Source organism: Xenopus laevis, chromosome 7L (assembly GCF_017654675.1).
Source record: "Xenopus laevis strain J_2021 chromosome 7L, Xenopus_laevis_v10.1, whole genome shotgun sequence".
NCBI classification, from domain to species: domain Eukaryota; kingdom Metazoa; phylum Chordata; class Amphibia; order Anura; family Pipidae; genus Xenopus; species Xenopus laevis.
In genome coordinates, this window is record NC_054383.1 from 113,267,382 (window position 1) to 113,295,117 (window position 27,736).

At 35.8% G+C, this 27,736-nt stretch overlaps 1 protein-coding gene across 19 annotated transcripts; it reads right to left on the reverse strand.

The window, feature by feature from the left end:
* Positions 1-1,010: 1,010 nt before the first annotated feature.
* LOC121395610 (C5a peptidase-like) lies at positions 1,011-27,736 on the reverse strand. Of its 19 annotated transcripts, none has more exons than XM_041569544.1 (20): positions 27,633-27,736; positions 26,372-26,680; positions 25,283-25,320; positions 24,065-24,110; positions 23,191-23,208; positions 22,377-22,400; positions 21,303-21,320; positions 21,098-21,124; positions 20,906-20,923; positions 20,521-20,550; positions 19,664-19,693; positions 14,277-14,294; positions 13,363-13,374; positions 12,934-12,939; positions 11,297-11,314; positions 9,953-9,964; positions 8,864-8,890; positions 4,665-4,676; positions 2,711-2,737; positions 1,011-1,099 (listed from the first exon to the last, which is right to left on the reverse strand). In XM_041569544.1, the coding sequence occupies exons 1-20, from the start codon at positions 27,682-27,684 to the stop codon at positions 1,095-1,097; spliced, it is 747 nt and encodes a 248-aa protein (XP_041425478.1). In that variant the 5' UTR covers positions 27,685-27,736; the 3' UTR covers positions 1,011-1,094. The 19 variants fall into 19 exon arrangements, with proteins under 19 accessions (XP_041425478.1, XP_041425479.1, XP_041425482.1 ...); XM_041569545.1 differs by having other exon boundaries at positions 11,297-11,308; positions 12,928-12,939; XM_041569548.1 differs by lacking the exon at positions 21,303-21,320.

Consider the following 27,736-nt stretch of genomic DNA (forward strand, 5'->3'; position numbering starts at 1 on the left):
AACATGTTTTCACACAACAGTATCCCTTTTAAAATGGAAATATTTGGAGGTGGCACTTAAGGCACAAAATACAATTATGTGTCATGTAGGTTATCAGCTATTATTATTTTAAATCATTGTTTTACAGGCAACTTTAGCAGCCCACTACCCTTGAATACAGGAATCTCTTTGCCATAATTAATTTAACGGCAAGTCTTTTTCTTGTTACAAGAGATGATTAGGCTGCCAATTACTTTTGATAAATAAATTCATATATGTATATATATATATATATATATATATATATATATATATATATATATATATATATATGTTTTCAAGGGGAAACAATTTCCCCAATAACTACACACTGGATAGATTCATTTAGCTTAATTTACAGTAAATGATCTCCTATACTGTTGCAAAGTGAACTTGGGAACCAAGCTCTGGAACATACATTCACACTCAAGTCAATGCTTCCACCCGTTCAGTGTACCCTATTACTGTAATACGATAAATAAATTGACCAATGTATAACAGAAAGCTGATTCATAAATATAGTATTGTATATTAAACTTGAGAACATTCCTTTGATATTTATTGTTATTTAGTTCTTATTGCTGCGCTACTTTGCATAGAACCCATTGTCAGCTCTTGTAGACCACAATGCAACTTAGTGATACCCCAATGTATTTATTTAACAGCAACCAATCATGATAAGGGTTCAATTATCTGAGATTTAATTTCCCTCCTTGTATTACAACACACTAACTTAACAAAGTATATATTTATTGGATATGTTTTTAAATTCTTTTCACGATGTTCATTTATATCACTTATTCTGAAAATAGTTGTTATCTTAATTCCTACACATTTTTATAACACTTGTGCATATATTTTAGACAGGGTAAAATCCATAGGAAACAGTTCAAAATTAAAGGAAGAAGAGCGGAGAAGTCATTGCAATAGTTTGCTCGGATCAGTTCTGTAGGCAAGGGGGTGTGGATCTGGTGTTGTAGAGAAGAGGATCAAATACAGTGTTTAGTGATGAATCCAAAGGATCGTGTGGACCAAAGACTGGAACTGAGAGCAACTTTAATTCAAGCAATGTATTGTCACTCTAGAAAGCAAAATTGATAGTATGTCGGTTACACAATGTGAGTTTTACAAGCACAAGGTCATTATAATACAACAGAGGGTAAATAATATTAACAAAATGTTGTAGGGCTATGCCCAGAGATGGCAGGTCTTGAGAACACTGACTTCTAGTTGTACCAGTGGAAACCTAAATAGGTTAATGTACAGAACACAGGAGGTAAAATAATGAAGCAGCAGCTTCCTAAGTCCCAATCACAGTTTTTACTTTTCCCTCTTCAAAAATTATTCAACTATTTCATCATTTATATACAGTGCCATCTCGTGGCCATAAAAGATATCTCTAATTTTCATTCACTGCCTCTTATCTTGCCCTTCCAACAAATAAATACAGAATGAACTCCATCAAGGGTGGAGTAGGAGAATAGGAATTAACCTCTATATGGTAAATGGAACACACACACTGATTCATACTGGTAGAAAAGAATCACAAATGGAAAATCTAGGTGCTATCTGTGTCTCCCTGGGGCTTGGGTATGTTATATGGACAATATAATAAACAAACAATGTATGAAAATAAGCAGTTTTTTTATATTTGAATCGTATCACAATGTCAGCAAAATGGAACAATATTTAGGGATTAAGGTTCTATGATCACAGAGAAAGCCAAGTGATCTGTAGTGATGGGTGAATTTGTCCCGTTTTGCTTCGCCGAAAAATTTGCGAATTTACCATGATATTCGAAAAATGACAAAAAATTTGAGAAACTCATGGAAGTCAATGGGCGTCAAAATAATTTTGAAGCGTGTCAATTTCGACGCCCGCAAAATTTTTTCGATGCAAGCCTATCTTGTCAAAATGCATTAAATGGACATCCGAATAATTTTGCCGTGTGACAATTTTTAAGCTAGCCCAAATATTTTCAGCGCAGTTTTGCGAATTTATTTGTGGCGGTGAAACATGGAAATTCGCCACAAGTTCGAGCTTGCCGAATTTATTCACCCATCACTAGTGATCTGTCTTGTGATACTCACTAAATTAGGTGAATTTGACCCCAGTTTCGCCAAAAATTCACCCATTAAAGCCTATGGCGTCAAAAAAATTTTTTGGCGCGTGTCTTCTTTTTTGGACGTTCAACGCCATACAAATCTATGGGCGTCAAATCTGCGGCGAAACAAGGCAAAATAATTCGCCCATACCTATTCACTATGAGCTTTAATTACAATTCTGCAGGAGGTAATGGCTTAGGTAATTACAGGCAGAGGCAATGGCAGGTGTAAAAATGAAGATTTTGGTTTGTAAATCAATGGGGCTCGTTTACTGATACTGATTAAATTTGCACTAGTGTATTAACTCAAAGCACCCAAACAGTAATTGGATTTGGTCAGTTTACTACAGGTACAATAATGAAAGCAGGTCTATAATTGTTATAGGTAACTGCTCATACATGCAAATGATTGTCAGTAGTTATTTCAGTTTGATAGACCCATCCACATATTTACCATTAGGAAAAGATAGGCTTCAGAACTGGTCTTCTAGAGCTTTAGATTTATCGGGTTTGAATATCTGTCTTTGTATCTATATATGGTAAATGTAACACACACACATGTGAACTTTAAACTTTGGAGAACATTACCTGGATTCTCTGTTGATGTATCATTCTCTGATTAAAAAAGGCAAAATATATGTCAAAGAGAAGTGGAAATATATAAAGTAAAATGCTGGTTTCACACAACATATACAGAAATACATTTTCTTAGTAAAATGTCAGTTTTTTAATTATGAGGGAGCAGAGGATGCAATTAGAGCATTACAAATGGAGCCAATGGCTTTCTTAACCAATAAACTGAAAATGAATCTGGGAATCGGCAATAGTGCAAAGTCTTCCCAGGTCTATAATCCACAGCAACCAGTCAGATGTTTTCAGTAGACCAGTTAACACATACTGCTGATTGGTTGCTATGGATTACTAGGCATGTAGCAAACCTACACCAATCAGCACTCATGCCACATTATTTAATAGAATGCTGAGGCTTATTGTCAGGAGTTTCATGGGATGAATTTCTGCACTTATAGCTTAATGTTTTTTGCTTAAAAGAGAAATAAATAATTCACTAGAGGTGACAGTTTGTTAGGTACACCCCAGAGACCTTCACCCCTGGTATACTTTTGTTTAGCGTTCTGCAACACCACATTTACTACTCTCCCAGGTAACCCTTGCACAAAGATTAAATATGGTGGTGTGGTGCTCTAAACAAAAGTACCTTGGCATGTTGCATTTTTTATGCACCTTGGTAGAGAGTATCAATGACATGTTACAGATATAGCAAAACATTGTCATGTAAGAATATCTAGGACAGAAAAAACATTTTTGCAGCACTTAAACTGTCTCATCCGGGATTAAAATGGCCGTTCTCTATTCTATTAAGTGATTATCCTGCCATATTTGTTAATATTCTCTTTTATCCATATTTTGTAGTGATTATACTGGCATGTCTGGGTTATGTTTTTAAAAATGATTTCATTTTTCTCTGTAATAATAAAATAGTACATATAATTAATCCTTATTGGAGGCAAAACCTGACCATTGGATTTAATGAATGTTTAAATGATTTCTATGGAAGTAAAGAGATCCAAATTACAGAAAGATCCCTTATCTGAAAAACTCCAGTTCCTGAGCATTTTGGTCCCATACCTGTATATATTTTATGTTTGTACTTTGATTTTGAAGAACCTTGGTTCACCCAATGTTGGTACAAGATTGATGTTTCCAAAGATGTACAAAGAGTCCAGCAACAGTATGGGGCAGATTTAGTGAAAGTGAGTTTAGAGTTTAATAAATAAAAACATCACATTGTATTCATTCCTATGTGATTTTTAGAATTGAATTTATCAATGGGTAAAAGTTAGAACTCACCATTTGATACATATGGTTCTAAAAATCTCATAGGAATGAATAGAACGTGGTTGAGTTTTTATTTGTTAAGCTCTATAGTCACATTTTGGTAAATCTGCCCCTATATGTTTGTAGATGTCCTATTAGCTGTAAAATGGGGCTTTCAAATGGTTGGCTGCAAAAAACATTTTAAAATCTTTGCAAATAATTATTTTTTTGAGCATAGATCTTCAAGAAGTCTTCGGATCATTTTTGCTACAGTGGGAATGATAACAATACTGAGAGAGAGGTGTCATTGTTGTCTGGAGTCTTTGTAACAATTGATCAGGAGAAGCATTTGCACACCCATAACATACCCAACAATAGTGGCTTGTGCACAGTGATAGAGGATTCCGCAACCTCCAGTTACAACATTGCAAAAGAGTTCAGTGGCAAGCCCTTACAGTTTTATTAATGTGGAAGTAACCGCATCTATAAAACTGCAAGGAGAACTATTTTGCAATGTCTTTTCTGCAATGCCATGCAAACGATTTTAGCCGAGATTCATCTGCAGATATGTTAATCAATATTTATTTATAAGTTATGGTTTTAGTTATGGTATGCAAACAAGTAAAGGTAAGGCTAAATAGAATGAAGAAAAACAATCTATGGAAAAAATAAATGGGACAGTTTTCCTGTAAACAGTACATCTTACCTGGCTCATATTCTGGATGTATGTTGAGTTTATTATACACAGATTTGGGAAAGAAAATATAAAGGAGAAGGTCAGTATCACATTGTAACAACAAAGTTGCAGTGATCATTTTGATGTTTGATGTTAGTAAATTGTGGAAATCTATATAAATTAAAACTACATGGGTTGTAAATATCTGAATAGCCTTAAAAACTTAAAACGTGACTTTTTTTTATTAAAACTTGAATTTATGTCATTCTTTTAAAAATAAAAATTCAACCTAACTCCCAACCATTATTTTATTTTATTTACTGTACATAGTTACAAAGTTAAATCAGGTTGGAAAAAGACAAAGTCCATCAAGTTCAACCCCTCCAAATGAAAACCCAGCAAAATCCGAATGAAAATTGTACGTGAGGGAAAAAGTGCGAGAATTCAAATAGTCCTAATTTTTCGAATTGTCATCTGAAACCCTCTACTTTTTCATATTTCGAATGAAAACCAGTGTCAAACCAGTGTCATATTTTCGATTGAAAACCAGTGTCAAACCAGTGTCAAACAGCCCGAAACCCTTGAACATCATGAAAACCTTCAATTTGTAAAATCTGCCATTGACTTTTACATGACTTTAGCTGAAGTATTTTCTGATTTTTAGCAGCTTTGGAGCATAATAAACCTCTAAAAATTCTTACCCTTAAAAACTCAACCAGAAAAATCTGAAGCTTAATAAATAGGCCCCTAAATGTTTAAAAAGTATATACTGTATGAGATGTAAGAAATTGTATAATACAGTGCAGCTTCAATTATAGGCAATAAAGCAATGGTCGCAATTCTGAATCTGTCTAATCTAGCTGAATGCAGTGGAAAAACAAGTCTTGAAGTGCCAGTTTCTATAGACATAGAAATTTGTTATTGGAAACAAATACATTTTCACACAAAACACAACATTTTGCAAATCACTACAAATGAGCATAATTAGACTTGGCAATCTTTACTTTTTCCATGATACTTCAGTTAAATAGCACTGGTCTCGATCATTATAGTGACTTTTTTTGGATACAATAGGCCGTATTCATTTCAGTGAGAAAAAGTTATCACAAGGTCACGTGAAAACTTATGGAGGCACATTAACTAAAGTGGAGATTTCTCTTCATCTAACTTCACCAACATTCACCTTAATTCAGCAGGTGTATGTTCATATCACATAACATAAATACTAAAAATCATAAGAACAATTTTTCATAATGTGGTGAATTTTCTCCTAGTGTAAATTATCTGTGAACATTTGCCATTGTTTTTCCCCATACAGTAGTAGTTTGAAAAATTCTCTAGAGAATTTTCACCATGGAGATTAGCATGTAAAGAGTGATGTTGATAATGAGATTTAAAACCGGCTGCTCTATCTTTATAATGGTATTTCGCCAGCCTGAACCTGGAGAAATTTCACTTTGTGAAAATATGTTTTTGTGCTCTTAGTAAACTGGAGAATTTTCACTGGAGAAAGTTCAACTAGAGAAGAGAAGTAAATTAATGTCAATTCAAAGAGAATTTTCACCACTGTGAAGTTGATTCTCCAAAGCTTAGAGGCACATTTATCAAGGGTCGAATTTTGAGGGTTAATAAACCTTCGAATTCGACCCTTGAATTTAAATCCTTCGAATATCGAATTCAAAGGATTTAGCGCAAATCCTTTGATCGATCGATCGAAGTAAAAATAGTTCGATCGAACAATAAAATCCTTCGAATCGAACGATTTTAAGCGATCGATCGAAGGATTATTCTTCGATAAAAAAAATGTAAGAAAAGTGCTGGGGAAGGTCCCCATAGGCTAACATTATACCTAGTAGGTTTAAAGTTGCGAAGAATGAAGTCAAAGTATTTTTTAAAGAGACAGTACTTTGACTATCGAATAGTTGAACGATTTGTACTTCGAATCGTTCGAATCATTCGATTCGATCAAATTCAATCGAATTTGACCCATTTGATGGTCAAAGTACTCAAAAAAATACTTTGAAATTCAAATTTTTTATCATTCGAATCCTTCACTCCAGGTTAGTAAATGTGCCCCTTAGTGTATTCTCCATTTCTTAAATTGGCGAAATAGGTTAATGTACAGAACACAGGAGGTAAAATAATGAAGCAGCCGCTTCCTAAGCCCCAATCACAGTTTTTACTTTTCCCTCTTCAAAAATGATGCAACCATTTCATCATTTATATACAACGCCATCTCGTGGTCATAAAAGATATCTCTAATTTTCATTCACTGCCTCTTATCTTGCCCTTCCAACAAATAACTACAGAATGAACTCCATCAAGGGTGGAGTAGGAGAATAGGAATTAACCTCTATATGGTAAATGGAACACACACACACTGATTCATACTGGTAGAAAAGAATCACAAATGGAAAATCTAGGTGCTATCTGTGTCTCCCTGGGGCTTGGGTATGTTATATGGACAATATAATAAATAAACAATGTATGAAAATAAGTTGTTTTTTTATATTTGAATCGTGTCACAATGTCAGCAAAATGGAACAATATTTAGGGAGTAAGGTTCTATGATCACAGAAAAAGCAACAAGTGATCTGTAGTGATGGGTGAATTTGTCCCGTTTTGCTTCACCGAAAAATTTGGAATTTACCATGAAATTCGAAAAATGACAAAAAATTTGAGAAACTCATAGAAGTCAATGGGCGTCAAAATAATTTTGAAGCGTGTCAATTTCGACGCCCGCGAAAATTTTTCGATGCGCGCCTATCTTGTCAAAATGCATTAAATGGACATCCGAATAATTTTGCCGTGTGACAATTTTTAAGATAGCCCAAATATTTTCACCGCAGTTTTGCGAATTTATTTGTGGCGGTGAAACATGGAAATTTGCCACAAATTCGAGCCTGCCGAATTTATTCACCCATCATTAGTGATCTGTCTTGTGATACTCACTAAATTAGGCGAATTTGACCCGTTTCGCCAAAAATTGACCCATTAAAGCCATACAAATCTATGGGCTTCAATTCTGCGGCGAAACAAGGCGAAAAAATTCGCCCATCCCTACTCACTATGGGGCAAATTCACTAAGATGCGAAGTTGCGCCAGGCGCAACTTCGCCGCACTTCGCCAGGCGTAGTTTCGCCAGCGCTCCGCAAATTCACTAAAATCCGAAGTTGCGCTCAGGGGTAGCGTAAGGTTGCGAAGTTGCGCTAGCGTTGATTCGCAATGTAAAGCGAAGTTACGCTAGCGAAGGCTAATTTGCATACGGCGCCAAATTCAAATTTCAATGGAGGAATACGTATCAGCACTACAAATGCCTAGAAAACCTTCAAATCAGCAAATAAAAATTTTATTTTGCCCTACACATGTGCCCACTGTCTAGGTAAGTTGCCATGAGTCAGGAAATGTAGGGGGGAAGGAGGGGAGCCCCAAAAAATGTTTTCGATCTTTTTCAGCCTATCACCCATAATGTAGAAAACACGCCAGCGTTTTTTGGGACTTAGAAAAAATTTTTACTTTTTTTGAAACAATCCATATCTACTCTATTGCGCTTCGCCAGGTCTGAGGTGGCGAAGGAAGTCTAGCGTAAAAGGTAGCGTTCAGTACACTGCTCAAGTTAGTGAATTTGCGTAGTTACGTCGCTAGCGAAAATTCGGTAGGCGTAAGGGTGCGAAGTAACACTAGCGAAACTACGCCAGCGTTCGTTAGTGAATTTGCGCAGTAACGAAAATGCCAAACGATAGCGAATTAACGCTAGCGTTCGGCGCTTCGGCGCTTAGTGAATTTGCCCCTATGAGCTTTAATTACAATTCTCCAGGAGGTAATGGCTTAGGTAATTACAGGCAGAGGCAATGGCAGGTGTAAAAATGAAGATTTTGGTTTGTAAATCAATGGGGCTCGTTTACTGATACTGATTAAATTTGCACTAGTATATTAACTTACAGCACCCAAACAGTAATTGGATTTGGTCAGTTTACTACAGGTAGAATAATGAAAGCAGGTCTATAATTGTTATAGGTAACTGTTCATACATGCAAATGATTGTCAGTAGTTATTTCAGTTTGATAGACCCATCCACATATTTACCATTGGGAAAAGATAGGCTTCAGAACTGGTGTTCTAGAGCATTCGATTTATCGGGTTTGAATATCTGTCTTTGTATCTAATGAAACTATATATGGTAAATGTAACACACACACATGTGAACTTTAAACTTTGGAGAACATTACCTGGATTCTCTGTGGATGTATCATTCTCTGATTAAAAAAGGCGAAATATATGTCAAAGACAAGTGGAAATATATAAGGTAAAATGCTGGTTTCACACAACATATACAGAAATACATTTTTTTTGTAAAATGCCAGTTTTTTAATTATGAGGGAGCAGAGGATGCAATTAGAGCATCACAAATGGAGCCAATGGCTTTCTTAATCAAAATGAATCTGGGAATCTGCAATAGTACAAAGTCTTCCCAGGTCTATAATCCACAGCAACCAGTCAGATGTTTTCAGTAGACCAGTAAACACATACTGCTGATTGGTTACTATGGATTACTAGGCATGTAGCAAACCTACACCAATCAGCACTCATGCCACATTATTTAATAGAATGCTGAGGCTTATTGTCAGGAGTTTCATGGGATGAATTTCTGCACTTATAGCTTTATGTTTTTTGCTTAAAAGAGAAATAAATAATTCACTAGAGGTGGCAGTTTGTTAGGTACACCCCAGAGACCTTCACCCCTGGTATACTTTTGTTTAGCGTTCTGCAACACCACATTTACTACTCTCCCAGGTAACCCTTGCACAAAGATTAAATGTGGTGGTGTGGTGCTCTAAACAAAAGTACCTTGGGATGTTGCATTTTTTATGCACCTTGGTAGAGAGTTAGTGAATGTATACACTATTTTGTATCAATGAGATGTTACAGATATAGCAAAACATTGCCAAAAAAGTTAGTACAAAATGAAACATTTTCAATGCCTGCTGATTGGTTGCAGTGGGTTACATGAACTGATATAAATATTGCATCTATTATATATATTATAATGATATAAGTTGATATGATGGATCCAGCTATGTTTCAGATATGGATTCCACAAAAGGAACACTGATAGTAAAGCTCAAGGATAACTTTGAGAACCAGTGTTCTAATCTAGAACAATACATTGATTTTTTTTTGTATCACCAGCTTTATTTTCCACTGTCCCATTCTTATCTTGTAATTCACCTACAACATAAATTCAACAAATTGGGATTTTCGGAAAAATGTCATGGAAACTAATATTGGTAAAATATAAAACAAGTTAAATGTATTACCTGGATTATATTCTGGTATTGGAAGGTCCATTATACAGAAGAAGAAATATAAAGTTACAAGGTCAATATACTATAAAAATATAATATACTAGGCTATATACAATTAAAGTATAAATTATATATACAGGTATGGGATCTGCCTCCTGGAAACCCGTTATCCAGAAAGCTCAGAATTATGGGAAGGCCATCTCCTATAGAATACATTTTATCCAAATAATCCAAGTTTTTAAAAATGATTTCATTTTTCTCTGTAATAATAAAACAGTAGCTTGTACTTGATCCCAACTAAGATATAATTAATCCTTATTGGAGGCAAAACCTGACCATTGGATTTAATGAATGTTTAAATGATTTCTATGGAAGTTAAGAGATCCAAATTACAGAAAAATCCCTTCCTTATCTGGAAAACTCCAGGTCCTGAGCATTTTGGTCTCATACCTGTATATATTTTATGTTTGTACTTTGATTTTCAGGAACCTTGGTTCACCCAATGTTGGTACAAGATTGATGTTTCCAAAGATGTACAAAGAGTCCAGCAACAGTATGGGGCAGATTTAGTGAAAGTGAGTTTAGAGTTTAATAAATAAAAACATCACATTGCATTCATTCCTATGTGATTTTTAGAATTGAATTTATCAATGAGTAAAAGTTAGAACTCACCATTTGATACGTATGGTTCTAAAAATCCCATAGGAATGAATAGAATGTGATTGAGTTTTTATTTGTTAAGTTCTATACTCACATTTTGATGAATCTGCCCCTATATGTTTGTGGATGTCCTATTAGCTATAAAATGGGGCTTTCAAATGGTTGACTGCAAAAAACTTATTTTTTTGAGATTAGATCTTCAAGAAGTCTCAGATCATTTTTGCTAGAGTGGGAATGATAACAATACTGAGAAGAAGACTGAGAGAGAAATGTCATTGTTGTCTGGAGTCTTTGTAACAATTCAATCAGGAGAAGCATTTGCACACCCATAACGTACCCAACAATAGTGGCTTGGGCACAGTGATAGAGGATTCGGCAACCTCCAGTTACAACATTGCAAAAGATTCAGTGGCAAGCCCTTGCAGTTTTATTAACGTGGAAGTAACCGCATCTATAAAACTGCAAGGGCTTGCCCTGCCGACAAAAGTCTTGTGTACCAGAGAACTATTTTGCAATGCCATGCAAAGAATTTTAGCTGAGATTCATCTGCAGATATGTTAACAATCAATCTTTATTTATAAGTTATGGTTTTAGTTATGGTATGCAAACAAGTAAAGGTAAGGCTAACTAGAATGAAGAAAAATAATCTGTGGAAAAAATAAATGGGACAGTTTTCCTGTAAACAGTACATCTTACCTGGCTCATATTCTGGATGTACGATGAGTTTATTATACACAGATTTGGGAAAGAAAATATAAAGGAGAAGGTCAGTATCATACTGTAACAACAAAGTTGCAGTGATCATTTTGGCCTGTTTGATGTTAGTAAATTGTGGAAATCTATATGAATTAAAACTACATGTGTTGTAAATACCTGAATAGTCTTATATCAACTTAAAACTTGACTTTTTTTTATTAAAACTTGAATTTATGTCATTATTTTAAAAATAAAAATTCAACCTAACTCCCAACCATTATTTTATTTAATTTACTGTACATAGTTACATAGTTAGATAGTTAAATCAGGTTGAAAAAAGACAAAGTACATCAAATTCAACCCCTCCAAATGAAAACCCAGCAAATAAATCCAAATGAAAATTGTACATGAGGGAAAAAGTCTTATCAAAGTTGTACGAGAATTCAAATAGTCTAAATTTTCCGAATTGTCACTCGAAAACCTCAACTTTTTTGAGTTGTCGTCCGAAACCCTCTACCAGTGTCAAACAGCCCAAAACCCTTGAACATCATGAAGGCAAAAAAACATCTTACAATTGTAAAATCTGCCGTTGACTTTTACATGACTTTAGCTGGAGAATTTTCCGATTTTTAGCAACTTTGGAGCATAATAACCCTCTAAAAATTCTTCCCCTTAAAAACTCAACCAGAAAAATCTGAAGCTTAATAAATAGGCCCCTAAATGTTTAAAAAGTATATACTGTTTGAGATGTTTGAAAGTGTATAATACAGTACAGCTTCAATTATAGGCAATAAAGCAATGGTCACAATTCTGAATCTGTCTAATCTAGCTAAATGCATTCACCAGGTGTATTTTCATATCATAACTACTAAAAATCGTAAGAACACTTTTTCATAATGTGATGAATTTTCTCCTAGTGTAAATTATCTGTGAACATTTGCCATTGTTTTTCCCATACAGTAGTAGTGGTAAAAATTTTCTAGAGAATTTTCACCATGGAGATTAGTATGTAAAGAGTGATGTTGATAATGAGATTTAAAACAGGTTGCTCTATCTTTATAATGGTATTTCCCCAGCCTGAACCTGGAGAAATGTCCCTTTGTGAAAATATGTTTTTGTGCTCTTAGTAAACTGGAGAATTTTCACTGGAGAAAGTAGAGAAGAGAAGTGAATTAATGTCAATTCAAAGTGAATTTTTGACCACTGTTAAGTTAATTCTCCAAAGCTTAGTGTATTCTCCATTTAGTAAATTGGCAATGTTGAGGAGAATCTAAATTTTTAATGAAACTACTACAAATTTTCACTTTTACCCTTTAGTAAATATGCCCCATGGACTCAATTTGAGGAGAAAAAAACTTTTCACCTAATTCCATTTCTCCTAATTCACTTCCAGTTTTCAAAAGAGTTTAAATTTTATAAACCGTGAGATAAGTTTTTCTGACTTGAATGGCATCTCAAATTGAATTTCGTACATGAGTTTTCATGTGATACCTCTTTTTCTCACTGATTTGAAACTTTTCCAATATTTGTGTTTTTTCCTGCTATTCTTTGGTGAACATAAAATATAGACTTTTAACTAAATGTTATCTAAATTAAGATCTACAAAGCACAAAAAAGAAACAATTTTTTACCTGGATTATAATCTGCCATAGAACCATTAAACATGATGAAAGTAAAAAAAGATATGTCAGAGGAAAATATAAAACAATAGATTAATACCATACAATAAATGGAAAAAAATTAATTTTTTCTGTTCGCTGCCTTGTCAACAGTAAAATAAGATTTAAAAAATAAAAGCTTCAACCATATTATTATTTGATCACTGTGCCAATTAGGGGTGAATTTCTTTTTTGTTCTTTTTTGATTGTTCCTTTCTAGAGCTGTAACCTTAGATTAAGGTTTTAGAAAATGTAAATTCAGAGGTTCCAGTTTTTTTTACTAAAGCATTAAAAATATTTTTTGTTTCCTTTTTCAGTTAATCTCTTCAAAAACACATAAGAGAGAAAGGAGACATTATCTAATGAATGGAAAGTACCCACAAAATATATATAAAAAATAAACAATACCTGGATCATATCCTACAGTGAGAACATTGTCCAGAGATTAGGAAAGCAAATACAGAAGAAGGAATGACAAGTACAAGGTCAGTAGCCTGCCATAAGAAATCTACGTTTCAAATCAAACAATTCAACATGTGACTGTTTGGCTGTTCTAAATTCAAGAGCCCTATTTTAACTATAACTCATACATTGTAATTGAATTATTACAGATAGCAACCAAGTTTGATTTTTAGAAACCATTGCTGCCACTATATAAATAATGATGATATTCTGGGACTGATGTTGATTATTCTACATGGATTTATAAAGCAAAAGCTATATCCTAAGTGCATATGACAAGAGTACTTTGTAACATATAGGGTTACTGTATTTATCAAAGGTCGAGTTTGTGATGTTTTTTAAACTTGAATGAACTCACAACTCAAATGTTTTCTTATTTATGAAAAGCTTGAATGTAAAAAACTCCAATTAGTGCATTTGGGGAAAAACTTGAGTACTCTAATTTATCGAGTTATCAGAGAAAAAAACTTAAATTGCTCAAATTTATCGAGTTTTTTGAGCACAAACCACAAAAACAAAACCCCAAACATCAAGAAAGCTACAAACATGTTCAAATGGTTGAAGGGACCTCTGCCATTGACTTATACATGACCTTGAATGGTTTTAGCTGGAGTATTTTTGGATCCTAGCTATTTCCAGTTTTGGGGCATAATAAATCTCAAAAAAGTTTTTTTTCCCGAAAATTTGAGCTCTAACTGAAAACTACCATTGAAAAAACTAATTTTTATGTGGAAAAAATGAACTTGACCGTTGATAAGTAACCCCCACAATATAGACAAAATTTAGCATATGGAACTCTATATGGTGAGTGAGCAGCACACTCAATATTTGTGAATAAATGTGAATAAAATATCCATTACCTGGATTCAATAATGGACCTGTAGTGGGTGAAATATACACAGATTTGGAGAGTAAACATATGCCACATTCCAAGACAAAATATAAAAGAACAAGGTTAAAATCATGCAATAACGTTCATAGAGCTGAATTCGTGATGGTAGATCCTTGGATCTAGAAACGTTTAAGAAGCTTGGTTAGATTTGGTTCTAAATCAACACTGTACAGCTGTTTTTTTAATATTGGCCTAAATTTCCAATATTTGGAAAACATAGTCAAATTTTGATGCCAGTCAAATAAGTCTACTAAGACTCTGCGTCCTGCACAGTCTGGGGCAACATAAAGATTACTAGAAGAGCTGTGTTTGGTTTGTAGGCCTCCAGTTCAATATCATTGTTACAGAGAATGTGAATTACTTTTTACTGGTTATGATATTTTAGTTTCTTTTCATGCCTTCCTTGGTGTTTGTAAATCATAGATCTCATAGGGGCTCTAGATCTCAAAGGGACAAACTCATCCAAATATGTCAGCCATCTTACTGTTATCTTACATTTTAATTAATTTTTAGCTTCATTATATTACACTGTAATCAGCAGTAGGTAAGGAGAGCACCCTTGTTCAGTGCCAGAAAACTGCTACATGCATCCAATTCCTATTGCAGGAACAAAACAGATGGAAGCAGATTTATATAGACCAGTTGGGATTCTCATTGGAGAATTATTTTGCATTTTAATACAGCTACTGACTGAGTTGGAAAATTCTATTGTGCAATATTGCTTTAAGAATACAACCCCAATGTTGCTGGTCTGCAGCTCCCACCATGGAGGAAATTTACTAACCTGTGAAAATTCGCCAGTGACGGCTTTGCACCCATCACTACACTTCACCAGGCGAAAATTCGCTCAGACAACGCTAATTTATTAAAATGCGAACTTGTGTCCAGGGAGCTGAACGCTGGCGAATGTTCGCTAGCATTACGTCGGCAATCAAAGAGAAGATGCGCTAGCGTTCAATTATGCCTAGCACAACTTCGAGGTCTTCGCTCAGGCTAATTTGCATACGGCGGGAAATGATGAAGTTTAATAGACAGATATGTTGCAGCAAATACATTACATTACACAAGTCCAGGGAACCTTAATAAAGAAAATAGAGTTGTTATAATGCCCATTAATGTTCCATATGTTAGAAAATGTATGGGGGAACCCGGTTACCCAAAAAACATTTTTAACAGTTAAACTTTTTCAGTTTATCACTCTGAAAAAAGGAAAAGACGCCAGCGTTTTTTGGAAAAAAATTTCCACAAAAAATTGAGGAAGTCCTATGCACTCTATTGCAGTTTGCTTGGTCTGAGCTGGCGAAGGCAAGTCTGGCGATAAATCTGCAGTAAATCAGTAAAATCTGCATCTTAGTGAATTTGCGGAGTTACGTCCATTCAACAGAGAGAAAATTCGCCTGGCGTCAGAGTGCGAATCATCGCCAGCGTTAGTCACTTCGCCCTTTAGTAAATGTGCCCCCATGACTTAACCTTTATAATATTTAAAATATGCTGGTATTTGTAGTCCAGAAACAAGTTGATAATGTGTGGTTGAGCATTACAATACCATCAGGTTTAGTGTCCCTATAAATAGAACATTATGGGGCAAATTTACTAAAGGGTGAAGTGATGTAATTTCGGTACTTCGCGATTTACTAACGATCGCAGGCGTAACTTCACTAGCGAAAGACACTGACGCTGGGGCTCATTCGCACTCAATCGCCAGGCGAAGTTGTGCTCTGGTGAAGGGATGTAACTGCAAATTCACTGAGATGCGGATTTTATTGAGCGCCAGACTTGCCTTCGCCAGCTCAGACCAGGCGAAGTGCAAAAGAGTAGATAGGACTTCCTTAAAATTTAGTTGAAAATGTTTCTAAGTCCCAAAAAATGCTGGCGTCTTTTCCTTTTGTCAGGGTGATAGGCTGAAAAAGAGCATAAATGTTTTTTGCCACATAAACTATACACTGGGCTCATGTGTAGGGCAATATAACAACTTTATTTTATTTTATTAAGCTTCCCTGGGCTTTTGTAATGTAATGTTTTTGCTGCAACATATACGTCCATTCCCCTCTAACTTCCCGCCGTACGCAAATTAGCTAGCGCAACTTCACTCTGCTTGCTGAATTAACGATAGCGCAACTTCGCCAGCGTTTTGCGCCCTGGACGCAACTTCGCATGTTAGTGAATTAGCGTTGTCTGAGCACATTTTCGCCTGGCGAAGTGTTGCGCTGCCTGTGAAGCCGTCGCTGGAGAATTTTCGATGCTTAGTAAATTTGCCCCTATGTCGTAAAGGGATAATACAGAGACTGACAAACAAAATACAGCTACTTGTATGTTACTAAAATCATGAAATACAATCATATGAAAAAGTTTGGGAACCCCTCTTAATTCTTTGGAGTTTTGTTTATCATTGGCTGAGCTTTCAAAGAAGCAACGTCCTTTCATTATATAACATGCCTTATGGAAACAGTATTCAGCAGTGACATAAAGTTTATTGGACTAACAGAAAATATGCAATATGCATCATAACAAAATTAGACAGGTGCATACATTTGAGCACCCCATCACAATATACTTAGTTGAGCCTCCTTTTGCAAATTTAACAGCCTCTAGACAATTCCTATAGCCTTTGATGAGTGTCTGGATTCTGGATGGCGGTATTTTTGACCATTCGTCCATACAAAATCTCTCCAGTTCAGTTAAATTTGATGTCTATCAAGCATGGACATCCTGCTTCAAATCATCCCATAGATTTTCAATAATATTGTACTTCTCCCTCTGCATAAATGCCTTTGTAGATTTTAAAGTGTGTTTACGGTCATTGTCTTGTTGGAATATCCAACCCCTGCTTAACTTCAACTTTTTGACTGATGCTTGAACATTATCCTGAAGAATTTGTTGATATTGGGTTGAATTCATACGACCCTCGACTTTAACAAGGGCCCCAGTCCCTGAACTAGCCACACAGCCCCACAGCATGATGGAACCTCCACCAAATTTGACAGTAGGTAGCCAGTGTTTTTCTTGGAATGCGGTGTTCTTCTTCTGCCATGCAAAGCGATTTTTGTTATGACCAAATAACTCAATATTTGCCTCATCAGTCCAAAGCACTTTGTTCCAAATTGACTGTGGCTTGTCTAAATGAGCTTTTGAATACAACAAGCGACTCTGTTTGTGGCATGAGTGCAGAAAGGGCTTCTTTCTCATCACCCTGCCATACAGATGTTCTTTATGCAAATTGCGCTGAATTGTAAAACGATGTACAGATAGCAAGATCTGCAGCAAGATGTTCTTTGTTCTTTGGAGGTGATCTTTGGGTTGTCTGTAACCATTCTCACAATCCTCCGCATATGCCGCTCCTGTATTTTTCTCAGCCTGCCAGACCTGGCTTTTACAGCAACTTTGCCTGATTACATTCCTTACAGTTGAAACTGTCAGTTTAAACCTCTGAGATAGTTTTTTGCAGCCTTCCTCTAAACCATGATACTGAAGAATATTTGTTTTCAGATCTTTTGAGAGTTGCTTTGAGGATCCCTTGCTGTCACTCTTCAGAGGAGAGTCAAACAGAAGCACAACTTGCAATTGGCCAACTTAAAGGAGAAGGAAACCCCCAGGGCGCTAAACCCCTCCCCCCCCTCCCTCCTCCCCCCTGGCCTACCTGTCCCCCTGGGCAAATGCCCCTAACTTTTTACTCACCCCTCTGCGCAGGTCCTGTCCACGGAGTACGCAGTCGCCATCTTCTCCCACGCGCGTCTTCTTCCTGCTCTGATCGGCGTTTTCTGGCGCATGCGCAGTAGGAACAGGTGCCGGTACGGCTCTACTGCGCATGCGCCGAATGTCACGAAGTTTTCCGATTTCACTTCGTGACATTCGGCGCATGCGCAGTAGAGCCGTACCGGTACCTGTTCCTACTGCGCATGCGCCAGAAAACGCCGATCAGAGCAGGAAGAAGACGCGCGTGGGAGAAGATGGCGACTGCGTACTCCGTGGACAGGACCTGCGCAGAGGGGTGAGTAAAAAGTTAGGGGCATTTGCCCAGGGGGACAGGTAGGCCCGGGGGGAGGAGGGAGGGGGGGGCAGCACAGGGGAGGGGGAGGGGTTTAGCGCCCTGGGGGTTTCCTTCTCCTTTAAATACCTTTTCTCATGATTGGACACACCTGCCTGTGAAGTTCAAAGCTAATCCAACCAATTTGGTGTTGCCAGTAACCAGTATTGAGCAATTTCATGCATTCAAATTAGCAAAATAAGAAGGGTACCCAAATTTTTGCATAGCCAGTTTTTCACATTTGATTTTATTCATACAACTGAATACTAATTCACTAAAAATCTTTGTTCATAAAACACACCAGTGCTCTTTTTACTGAGTAAATTATGATGCAGGCTGAGAGGGGTTTCCAAGCTTTTTCATATGACTGTAGATTTATATTGTGCAGTAAATACAAAACTATAATAATTTTATTCATGTTAAGTGTCTGTTTTCAGGACATTTGAATAAAATACAAAAAGCAGATGAAAAACAATAAATTATACGTTTTGACAGCCTTTACCATATTGTTATTTGGCCATTGCATCTACTTGAGGCAAATTAGAAATATTGTTCTAGGTGATATAGTGAACATGAGAAATCACCATTTGATAAATAGTCCCCTAAAATCCAATGCGAGTCAATTGGGAGTGCTTAAATGTCTCTTAGGTTAACTCTTGCAAGCTCAGTTCCACCTTAGATGCCAATGGAACTGACTAACAATCAAAGATTTAGGAAATGTAAGTTAAGAGGTCCCCATTTTTACTGATCTGGAGATTACGTTTTTTTTCTTGGATTACAATATGTTTCCCTTCCGAATTTATTTCCTGATTTATATACACACAGGTTAGAGGAATGCAGTATTATCTAGTAAATGAGAACAAGAAAGAGAAAGAACTGACCCATGTATTTGCACCCTCCCATCAAAGCATGTCCACAAGCTCGTATTTATATGAGGGAAAAGGGAAACCTCACCTGGCCCGGACACGGAAAGGATTGACAGATTGATAGCTCTTTCTCGATTCTGTGGGAGGTGGTGCATGGCCGTTCTTAGTTTGTGGAGCGATTTGTCTGGTTAATTCCGATAACGAACCAGACTCCTCCATGCTAACTAGTTACGTGACCCCCGGCAGTTAAGTTTTAATGGTGTATAAATACGAGCTTGTGGACATGCTTTAATGGGAGGGTGCAAATACATGGGTCAGTTCTTTCTCTTTCTTGTTCTCTTTTGAATTACCACTTGACCCTGCACACCATCTTCTGTTTTTCTCATTTGATGGGAGGTGCTTCCCAACTTCTTTTCTACATTATCTGGTAAATGGAAACTACCTGCAATATAAAATTAAAAATACCTGGGTAATAGTCGGGTTCTGGAATGGTAACTTTGCCCAGCAATGAGGAAAGCAAAAAAGGTAAAAGGAATAAAAAGTAAAAGGTCATTGACCTGAAATAAAATTCTATTACATATAATGATTTTCTGTTCTTGAGTTTTAAATAAAAAAGTTTTTACAACCCCATTCGAGCTATAATCCATAAATTCTCTTAAAATTTGTCCATTGGCCTCACCAATGGTGCATGTTTTATGGATCTGCACAGGTGAATGTATGGTTCATGTTATCTACATCTGAAACAGAATCTCGGCTGGTGAGGCCCAAGGACAATTTCATATAGTTCATAACAATAAAATTCAGAGTTCCCAAGCTTTTTGCAGTAAATACAAAACTATAATAATTTTATACATGTTAAGTGTCTGTTTTCAGGACATTTGAATAAAATACAAAAAGCAGATGCAAACAATAAATAATACGTTTTGACAGCCTTTACCATATTGTTATTTGGCCATTGCCTCTACTTGAGGTGAATTAGAAAGATTGTTCTAGGTGAAATAGTTAACATGAGAGATTACCATTTGATGAATAGTCCCCTAAAATCCAATGCGAGTCAATTGGGAGTGCTTAAATGTCCCTTAGGTTAACTGTGGCAAGCTCAGTTCCACCTTAGATGCCAATGGAACTAACTAACAATCGAGGATTTAGGAAATGTAAGTTAAGAGGTCCCCATTTTTACTGATCTGAAGATAACGTTTTTTTTTTTGGATTACAATATGTTTCCCTTCCCAATTTATTTCCTGATTTATATACACACAGGTTAGAGGAATGCAGTATTATCTGGTAAATGGAAACTACCTGCAATATAAAATTAAAAATACCTGGGTAATAGTCGGGTTCTGGAATGGTAACTTTGCCCAGCAATGAGGAAAGCAAAAACAGTAGAAGGAATAAAAAGTAAAAGGTCATTAACCTGAAATAAAATTATATTACATATAATGATTTTCTGTTCTTGAGTTTTAAATAAAAAAGTTTTTACAACCCCATTCGAGCTATAATCCATAAATTCTCTTCAAATTTGTCCATTGGCCTCACCAATGGTGCATGTTTTATGGATCTGCACAGGTGAATGTATGGTTCATGTTATCTACATCTGAAACAGAATCTCGGCTGGTGAGGCCCAAGGACAATTTCATATAGTTCATAACAATAAAATTCAGAGAATGTAATGTCACTGATACTGAAAATGTAAAAGAAATTTTTTACCTATAGTAAATTCTGAGTCTGCCAGGGAATCGTCATACATAGATTTGAAAGCAAAAATATATTGTAAACACATTTAAATATACAGTATAAATGTACAAGGTAATATACAATAAAGATAAATTCTATGAAACTGCAAATGGTTAGTGAACAATACACATAACTGTAAATAGTAAATTCGATATAATTAATTACCTGGATTATATGTGGAAACTGTAGTGGCTATAAGAAACAAATTGTAAGAAATAATACTGAAAATTAGAGATATAGGATATATATATATATATATATATATATATATATATATATATATATATATATATATATATATATATATATATATATATATATATATATATTGAACACAGATTTTGAACATATTAAGGGAAAATTATGTTACCTGGATCATACTCTGTGACTGCCGAGATTCATTTTACACAGGTTTGGAAAGTAAAAGATATATTGTAAACATGTATGTAAGCATAAAATCATACAGTATCATACAATAAATGCTTATAGATTATAGGGCACAGGGTACCTCAACTGCACTTGTGGATTTATATGAGACCTTCGATGACTGTGTTTGCTGTGTCGAGGTAAATTGTTTGTAGGATAAAATGGGGTTTGAAATTAAGTATTCTCAGTCTGAATAGTGAGGAGGGGAGATTCAATTTAAAGTATCTGAGCACACTCTTGTGAGCCATGGACAGTCCCCTCCTGTAGTAGGATAGAAACGGGTTGTCTGATTTGTCCCCTACAACCACCTGTTTTATACATACAGTATTTGGACAAAAAAATCACTTTTGTTATGCAGTGAGGACATGACAGTGTCATTGACCAAATTATTTGATTTTGTATTGACTTGTTAGACATGTTGTATAGACTACAATCTTTTTTTACAATTTCCCATGCTCCAATCCCCATTTTCCTGAATAAAAGGGAGGGGATGGGGGTTGATGAACTTCAGTGTGCCTAGTGCTGCACGCTATGTAAATCCGTCCCTGATCTGAATGGGAAATGGAACTGAGATAATCAAATGTCACTGAAGTCATGCCGTGACTTGGATTACATTTTGCTGGCCTCAATGTGGGTCCAAAAAACCCAAACATGAATTAAAAACTTTCTTAGTATTACAGTTTTTCCTAGTTTGTATTATGTTTATCTTCTTAAAAGTGTTGTAAGAACAACAGACAGGGCAATGAAAACCCGATATCTAAAAAGGACCAACTTAGTGGATGGTCATCTCATCAACACAGAGCACATTTTAAGCAAATGATTTCTCTTTTCTCTGTAATAATAAAACACTAGCTTGATGTTAACTAAGCTGCATGAATCCATAAATTTAAATTTTTTTTTTTTTTTATTAGACAAGGTCTTCCATTTTACTTTTCCTAAAAACCCCAGGTCCCAAGCATTACAGAGAGCAGATCCCATATATGTACATAAAGAAAGTAAAAGAAATGAAACCTCTTACTTGGATCATAATCTGTAGTGGTTGCTGTTTCATTATGGTGAAAACATATTTGTAGAAAAAAAAAAGATATTCCAATTATAGTAGTTAGAATATATGAAACTACATATTGTATTAAATTTAAGACAAGACAAATATTTGTCAGGTTTGGTGTATACTGTAAATAAATTGTGCAGTACAGTAATTGGAATTTAAGCATCCCCAGGTAGCTATTTTCTTTTAAAGAATATGTGTATATTAGATAGTACAAAGAAGGTACAGGTGCTTGGCTTAATGCAGGTCTGTGCAATACATGGCCACTTAGAAGTTTTGGCAACAAATCCCACTTTTTAAAAACTCTACCTGTCTAGGATTTTGTCCAAGCAGCCATCTCATTGCAGCAAAGCCCTTTTTACCGTTGCCTACACCCCTGGTTTCCTGGGCCTCCATTGTTTAGCCTATTTGGTCACATGTAGTTAGTATGATCCTACTAGGTGGCATCACAGATACTCAGGATCTCAGAAGGGTGTTGATGAACCCTGTCATTTGCTGACTTCTCTATCTTTTCCAACTAGTCCCAGACTACGCAAAAAAGTGAGTTCTTTCCTTTGTCCACCGTTCAACCACTATCTGTTAGATCTTTCTATTTTCTGGTCACTGTCAGTGCTAGAGATAATAATAGCCAGTACTCTTTTGAGCTGACACAGTAAAAAGTTAAAAACAAGATAATTGTCAGTAGCGAGAAGCAGAAGTACCAAATGGAATATGGCTGTAGGATTATATTAAATAGTTTGTGATTTAGGAACAGAATACAAGTAAAATAAATAAATTACATTACCTGGATTATATTCTGGAACTAGCATACAGTATGTAGATGGTACACAGAAGCAGAAACATAAAAATAGATGGTCAGTTTAATAATAAATAATTATAATAGTTTAATATAATAAAAAGATTAGAAGATATAAAAAATAAAAGAGATAAAATGGAACGTTCTGTTAAGAGTAAATATATTCTTGGATTTCACTCTACAGTAGCTTGCATATTTCCTTCTTCATTAAAAGCAGATCAAATAAAGGGAATCTGTACCCAAACTGTAGCAACTGCCAGTATTTGTATATCCTTTTATATACTTTGGTTCTGGCCTGTGAAATATAAGTCAATTCTTTTCTAAGTTTGTTAACCAGCTGACTTCTGCAATATTGTTTCAGAAGTCAGAATCGTTCCCCCATTAACAATGACAGGTGCCTTTTCCCACAGCTTTTAGTTCAGGTATGGGATTCATTATCCAGAAACCCGTTATCCAGAAAGCTACGAATTACGGAAAGGCTGTCTCCCATAGACTCAGTTTTAACCAAATAATCCAGATATTTAAAAATTATTTATTTTTTTCTAATAATAAAACAGTAGCTTGTACTTGATCCAAACTAATGTAATTAATCCTTATTGTTGTTTATTAAGGGGCAGATTTATCAAGGGTCAAATTTCGAGGGTTAAAAAACCCTCGAATTCGACCCTCGAAGTAAAATCCTTCGAATATCGAATTCGAAGGATTTTAGCGCAAAATGTTCGATCATTCCCGAGCATTCTGAATAACAGGACCCATACCTGTGTATAGTATATAGTTTGAAAATCAGGTTTGAAAATTAATCGGGGACATGGTGCTCTACCTGGTGTGTGAAATATTTAAGTAATACCTGAAATTGTCTCACCTTGACTAATGTCTGAAGCAGTTGTTAATTCATCTGAGGTTGTATTCTGTTGTTTAGTAGAAAATGCAAAAGAAATAAAAGGGAAACATGTTGGTTAATATACAAATACAAGTATTTAAATGACCAGGAGAAGATTACCGCTAAAGTGCAATAAGGCTTTGCCATTTAAAATTGTTTTTTAAATTCAAGCAGTTAACCCTAAAACGGACAAATCCTAATGCTCACCCGGTAAATACAGTGACCCGGGTGTGTGTATACCACGGCTCCCGCTCTTGGGTAAGCTACTTCTTCTGACAATAGTGAGGGTATTAAGTGGGGAAGATCGCACTCACCAGATGAAGAGACGTTTCATATCCACGATACATAATCATAGGCCTATGACTATGTATCGTGGATACGAAACGTGTCAGGACAATGTTTGTTCTTAACCTGTTAAAATACAATTCTTAAACTTCTGAGTGGACGTGGAGTGCTCACCGACTTCTTTTAAACGACCAGGATATACACTGCAAATTTCTTACTACCGCTTCAGGTAGTGTTAATAATGCCATTGTTCAATGTTCAATAGTACGAAAGGCCCACACTCAGTGGTGTAACTTTGACATTACAGTGATTGTGGGGTCTACCTCCTATTTAGTTAACACTGCAACTCAATAATAGCCAGATTTTAACATAAAAACTACAAATGTAGCAGGCTTTATTATCAACAGGGGAACATGATTCACAGGAAGGCAATTCCTTACTAAATCGATTTACACTCCTCCCCCTCCATGGTGAGCCATTCATGTCTACAAGTGCTGTCTGTAGGTGAAACCTAACATCTGAATTAGTGAGTTAGAAATAAAGACTTAGCACAGTAAAACTCTGTGTGTATAAACTCAGAGGTGACACCAGACCAGATCCTTTCAGTTCAAGGCCCTCTTTAGAGGTCTAACATTTGGTCAGGGGCAAGATTTCAGACATATCAAAATAATGTTGTATCAGCCATTCCCTCAAATAGATTGAGGCAGCAAATACTTGTTTAGCTAAATCTACCCTTAATTGACCAGAAATGTATTCATTGTTCACAACCACCCAAAGTGTTTAGAGCTTTGAAGCTTCCCCATTCATTTCACTCATCTTTCTCTCTAATTCAGATCAGCCAATCAGATTGTCCAATAAGTGGAACACAATACATATATGGACAGATGGAATTAGTCATAAAGGAAACAAGTTTACCTGGGTGCTGGGGTCCTCAGTGGTATTCATAGTGTTACCTGCCAGAGAGGGAAAAACACTTTAATCAATGCAAGTTTGATTTGCATGTGGCCTGGAGTAATCCATATGTAAAGTGATTGCTTATGAAAGTAACTCATCCCCACTGTATCAGTGTAGAACACATCATAATCTATCACACTCCCTATTTATGTATTAAAGAATTATTAAGAAAGATTACTCTGGCTCATTAACCTCAAACACACAATTAATTGAATGTTTTAAAGGAAATCTATACCCCCTGAACAATGTAGGTCTCTATAAAAAGATATTGCATAAAACAGCTCATGTGTAAAACCCTGCTTCATGTAATTAAACCATTTTCATAACAATATACTTTTTTAGTAATATGTGCCATTGGGTAATCATAAATAGAAAATTGCCATTTTAAAAAAAGGGCCGCCCCCTGGGATTGTATGATTCATGGTGCACCCAAATAAACCATATGTTAGGTCACATGAGCCAATTAACAGACAGAGTTCAGTCTTTTGCTTCCACACTTCTTCCTGTTACAGTTAGAGTTGAAGTATTTCTGGTCAGGTGATCTCTGAGGCAGCACACAGACCATCACAAAATGGTGGTTCAAGGCAAGAGATATAAAAGGGCAATATTTACTTAAATATATATATTCCAGTTTGGTAAGATTCTTTAATATGCCACTTAATATGATATAAACTATCTATTGCTCAAGTATTCATTTTGGGGGTATAGTTTTCCTTTAAGAATTGGGGGAAAAAATTATTCATGTAGTTATATACGGGATCTAAATCACCTTATAACTAGACCACAATCATTCCTCAACTGCCATGTAGTCAGTATTAATAGAATTTTTTTGCCAGGTATGGATTTGCTGCAGTATCTACCACAGACACAGCAATTTATTTGAAGCATTTATAGGTAGTTGAGGGCATATTGACCACCAAGCTGATGGTCACATTGCTTGGCGTGCCACCAAATCTAACTACTGCCTCTGACTAAAACTTAGAAACTATTTCCAGGTAGAACTATCTGTGTTAGGTGGAAGGAGAAAGAAATGCAGGTGCCAGTACTTACTCAGTACTGTGAGATAGACTGATCCTGACATGGACAATCCTGTTTCCACATCCAGTACAGTGACTGTGTAATTGCCCTGGTCTGCAGGGGTCAGATTGTCCAGCTGCAGCGTTGCATTTTCGAACAAGGTGCATCTCCCTTCATACTCCGGAAAACAAATTGGAGTGTTGTTCATTGTTTCTAATGCAACCAGATTGTATGTATCAAACTTCCATATTATCATCTGATATTCAGATAGGTTCAGCTTTACACTGAGAGACACAGATTCTCCTTCAATAACCTCCTCATTATTTATAGAAACCACATTTCCTAAGAAGAAAAAGAGAAGATTAATACAGGGTGGAAGCTTCTAGATCACTTTGTAGTGCAACAGGCCTGTAAGTCATCTTTTATTGTGACAAGTCTAGCATAGCAAAAATGTACTCCTTTCAAATCTTAGACTGAGCGCTTCTCGGTTCAGTACCCCAACTTTGGATGCTTTAGACTCCCCATTGTGTCTAGCCCCACAGTCCTACAATCTAGGGGGTAATTTATCAAAGGTCTAGTTTGTGAGTTTTTTTCTACCTCGAAGAAACTCACAACTCGAATTTTTGATTATTTATGAAAAACCTGAATTTAGAAAACTCGATTGAATGCAATCGGAGGGGGGGGGGCGACTTGAATACTGAAATTGATTGAGTGATCAGCGAAAAAAAAACTTGAATACCTTATATTGATCGAGTTTTCGAGTGCAAACCACAGAGAAAAACCTGAAAATCATGAAGGCTAAAAACATCTTCAAATGGTTAAAGAACCACTGCAATTGACTTGTACATGATCCAGACAGGTTTTAGCTGGAGTATTTTCAGATTCTGGCTTTTTTTCAGCTTCAAGAGATAATACATCTCGAAAAATCCAGGTTTTTTTGATCATGAAAAATGTTGGTTTTAACTGCAACTTGAATTCTTCAGGAAAACACAACTCGAACTTTAATAAATAACCCTCCTAGTGTAATGACGAAACCAGATGATATTTCTTGAAACAGTGCATGTTGTCTAAACATTACTATGAACCATTAGTGAAACTAATTAACTCACTTAAAGTGGTCAAGTTGTACTGTACCGTATTAACAATACGGAAAAACAGGTTTCTGTTTTCAAGCAATACTAGCAAATAAATAGCATCTCCAAAGCAGAAAATATGTTTTTCTCTTTAGTTGTCCTCAAACAATGATCAGTTTTCAATAGAGATCAGTTCATGCCTAGTTTTCCAGAAGTCTCACCTAAAGCCGACAGAAGCAGAACACAAACCAATAGATCCTGTAAGAGCTCCATCTGTCCCAATTCTTGTGCTGTAGACTGAGCCACATATTGGGATTTGTCCTTT

Bases quoted from the DNA above. Each gene is read 5' to 3' on its own strand.
- LOC121395610 (XM_041569544.1), bottom strand. From the start codon at position 27,684: ATGGAGCTCTTACAGGATCTATTGGTTTGTGTTCTGCTTCTGTCGGCT. The intron at 25,321-26,371 runs GTAAGTACTGGC...CCTCTCTGGCAG, and splicing joins AGTCTATCTCACAGTACTGA to GTAACACTATGAATACCACT. The intron at 24,111-25,282 runs GTAAACTTGTTT...ACTAAACAACAG, and splicing joins CTGAGGACCCCAGCACCCAG to AATACAACCTCAGATGAATT.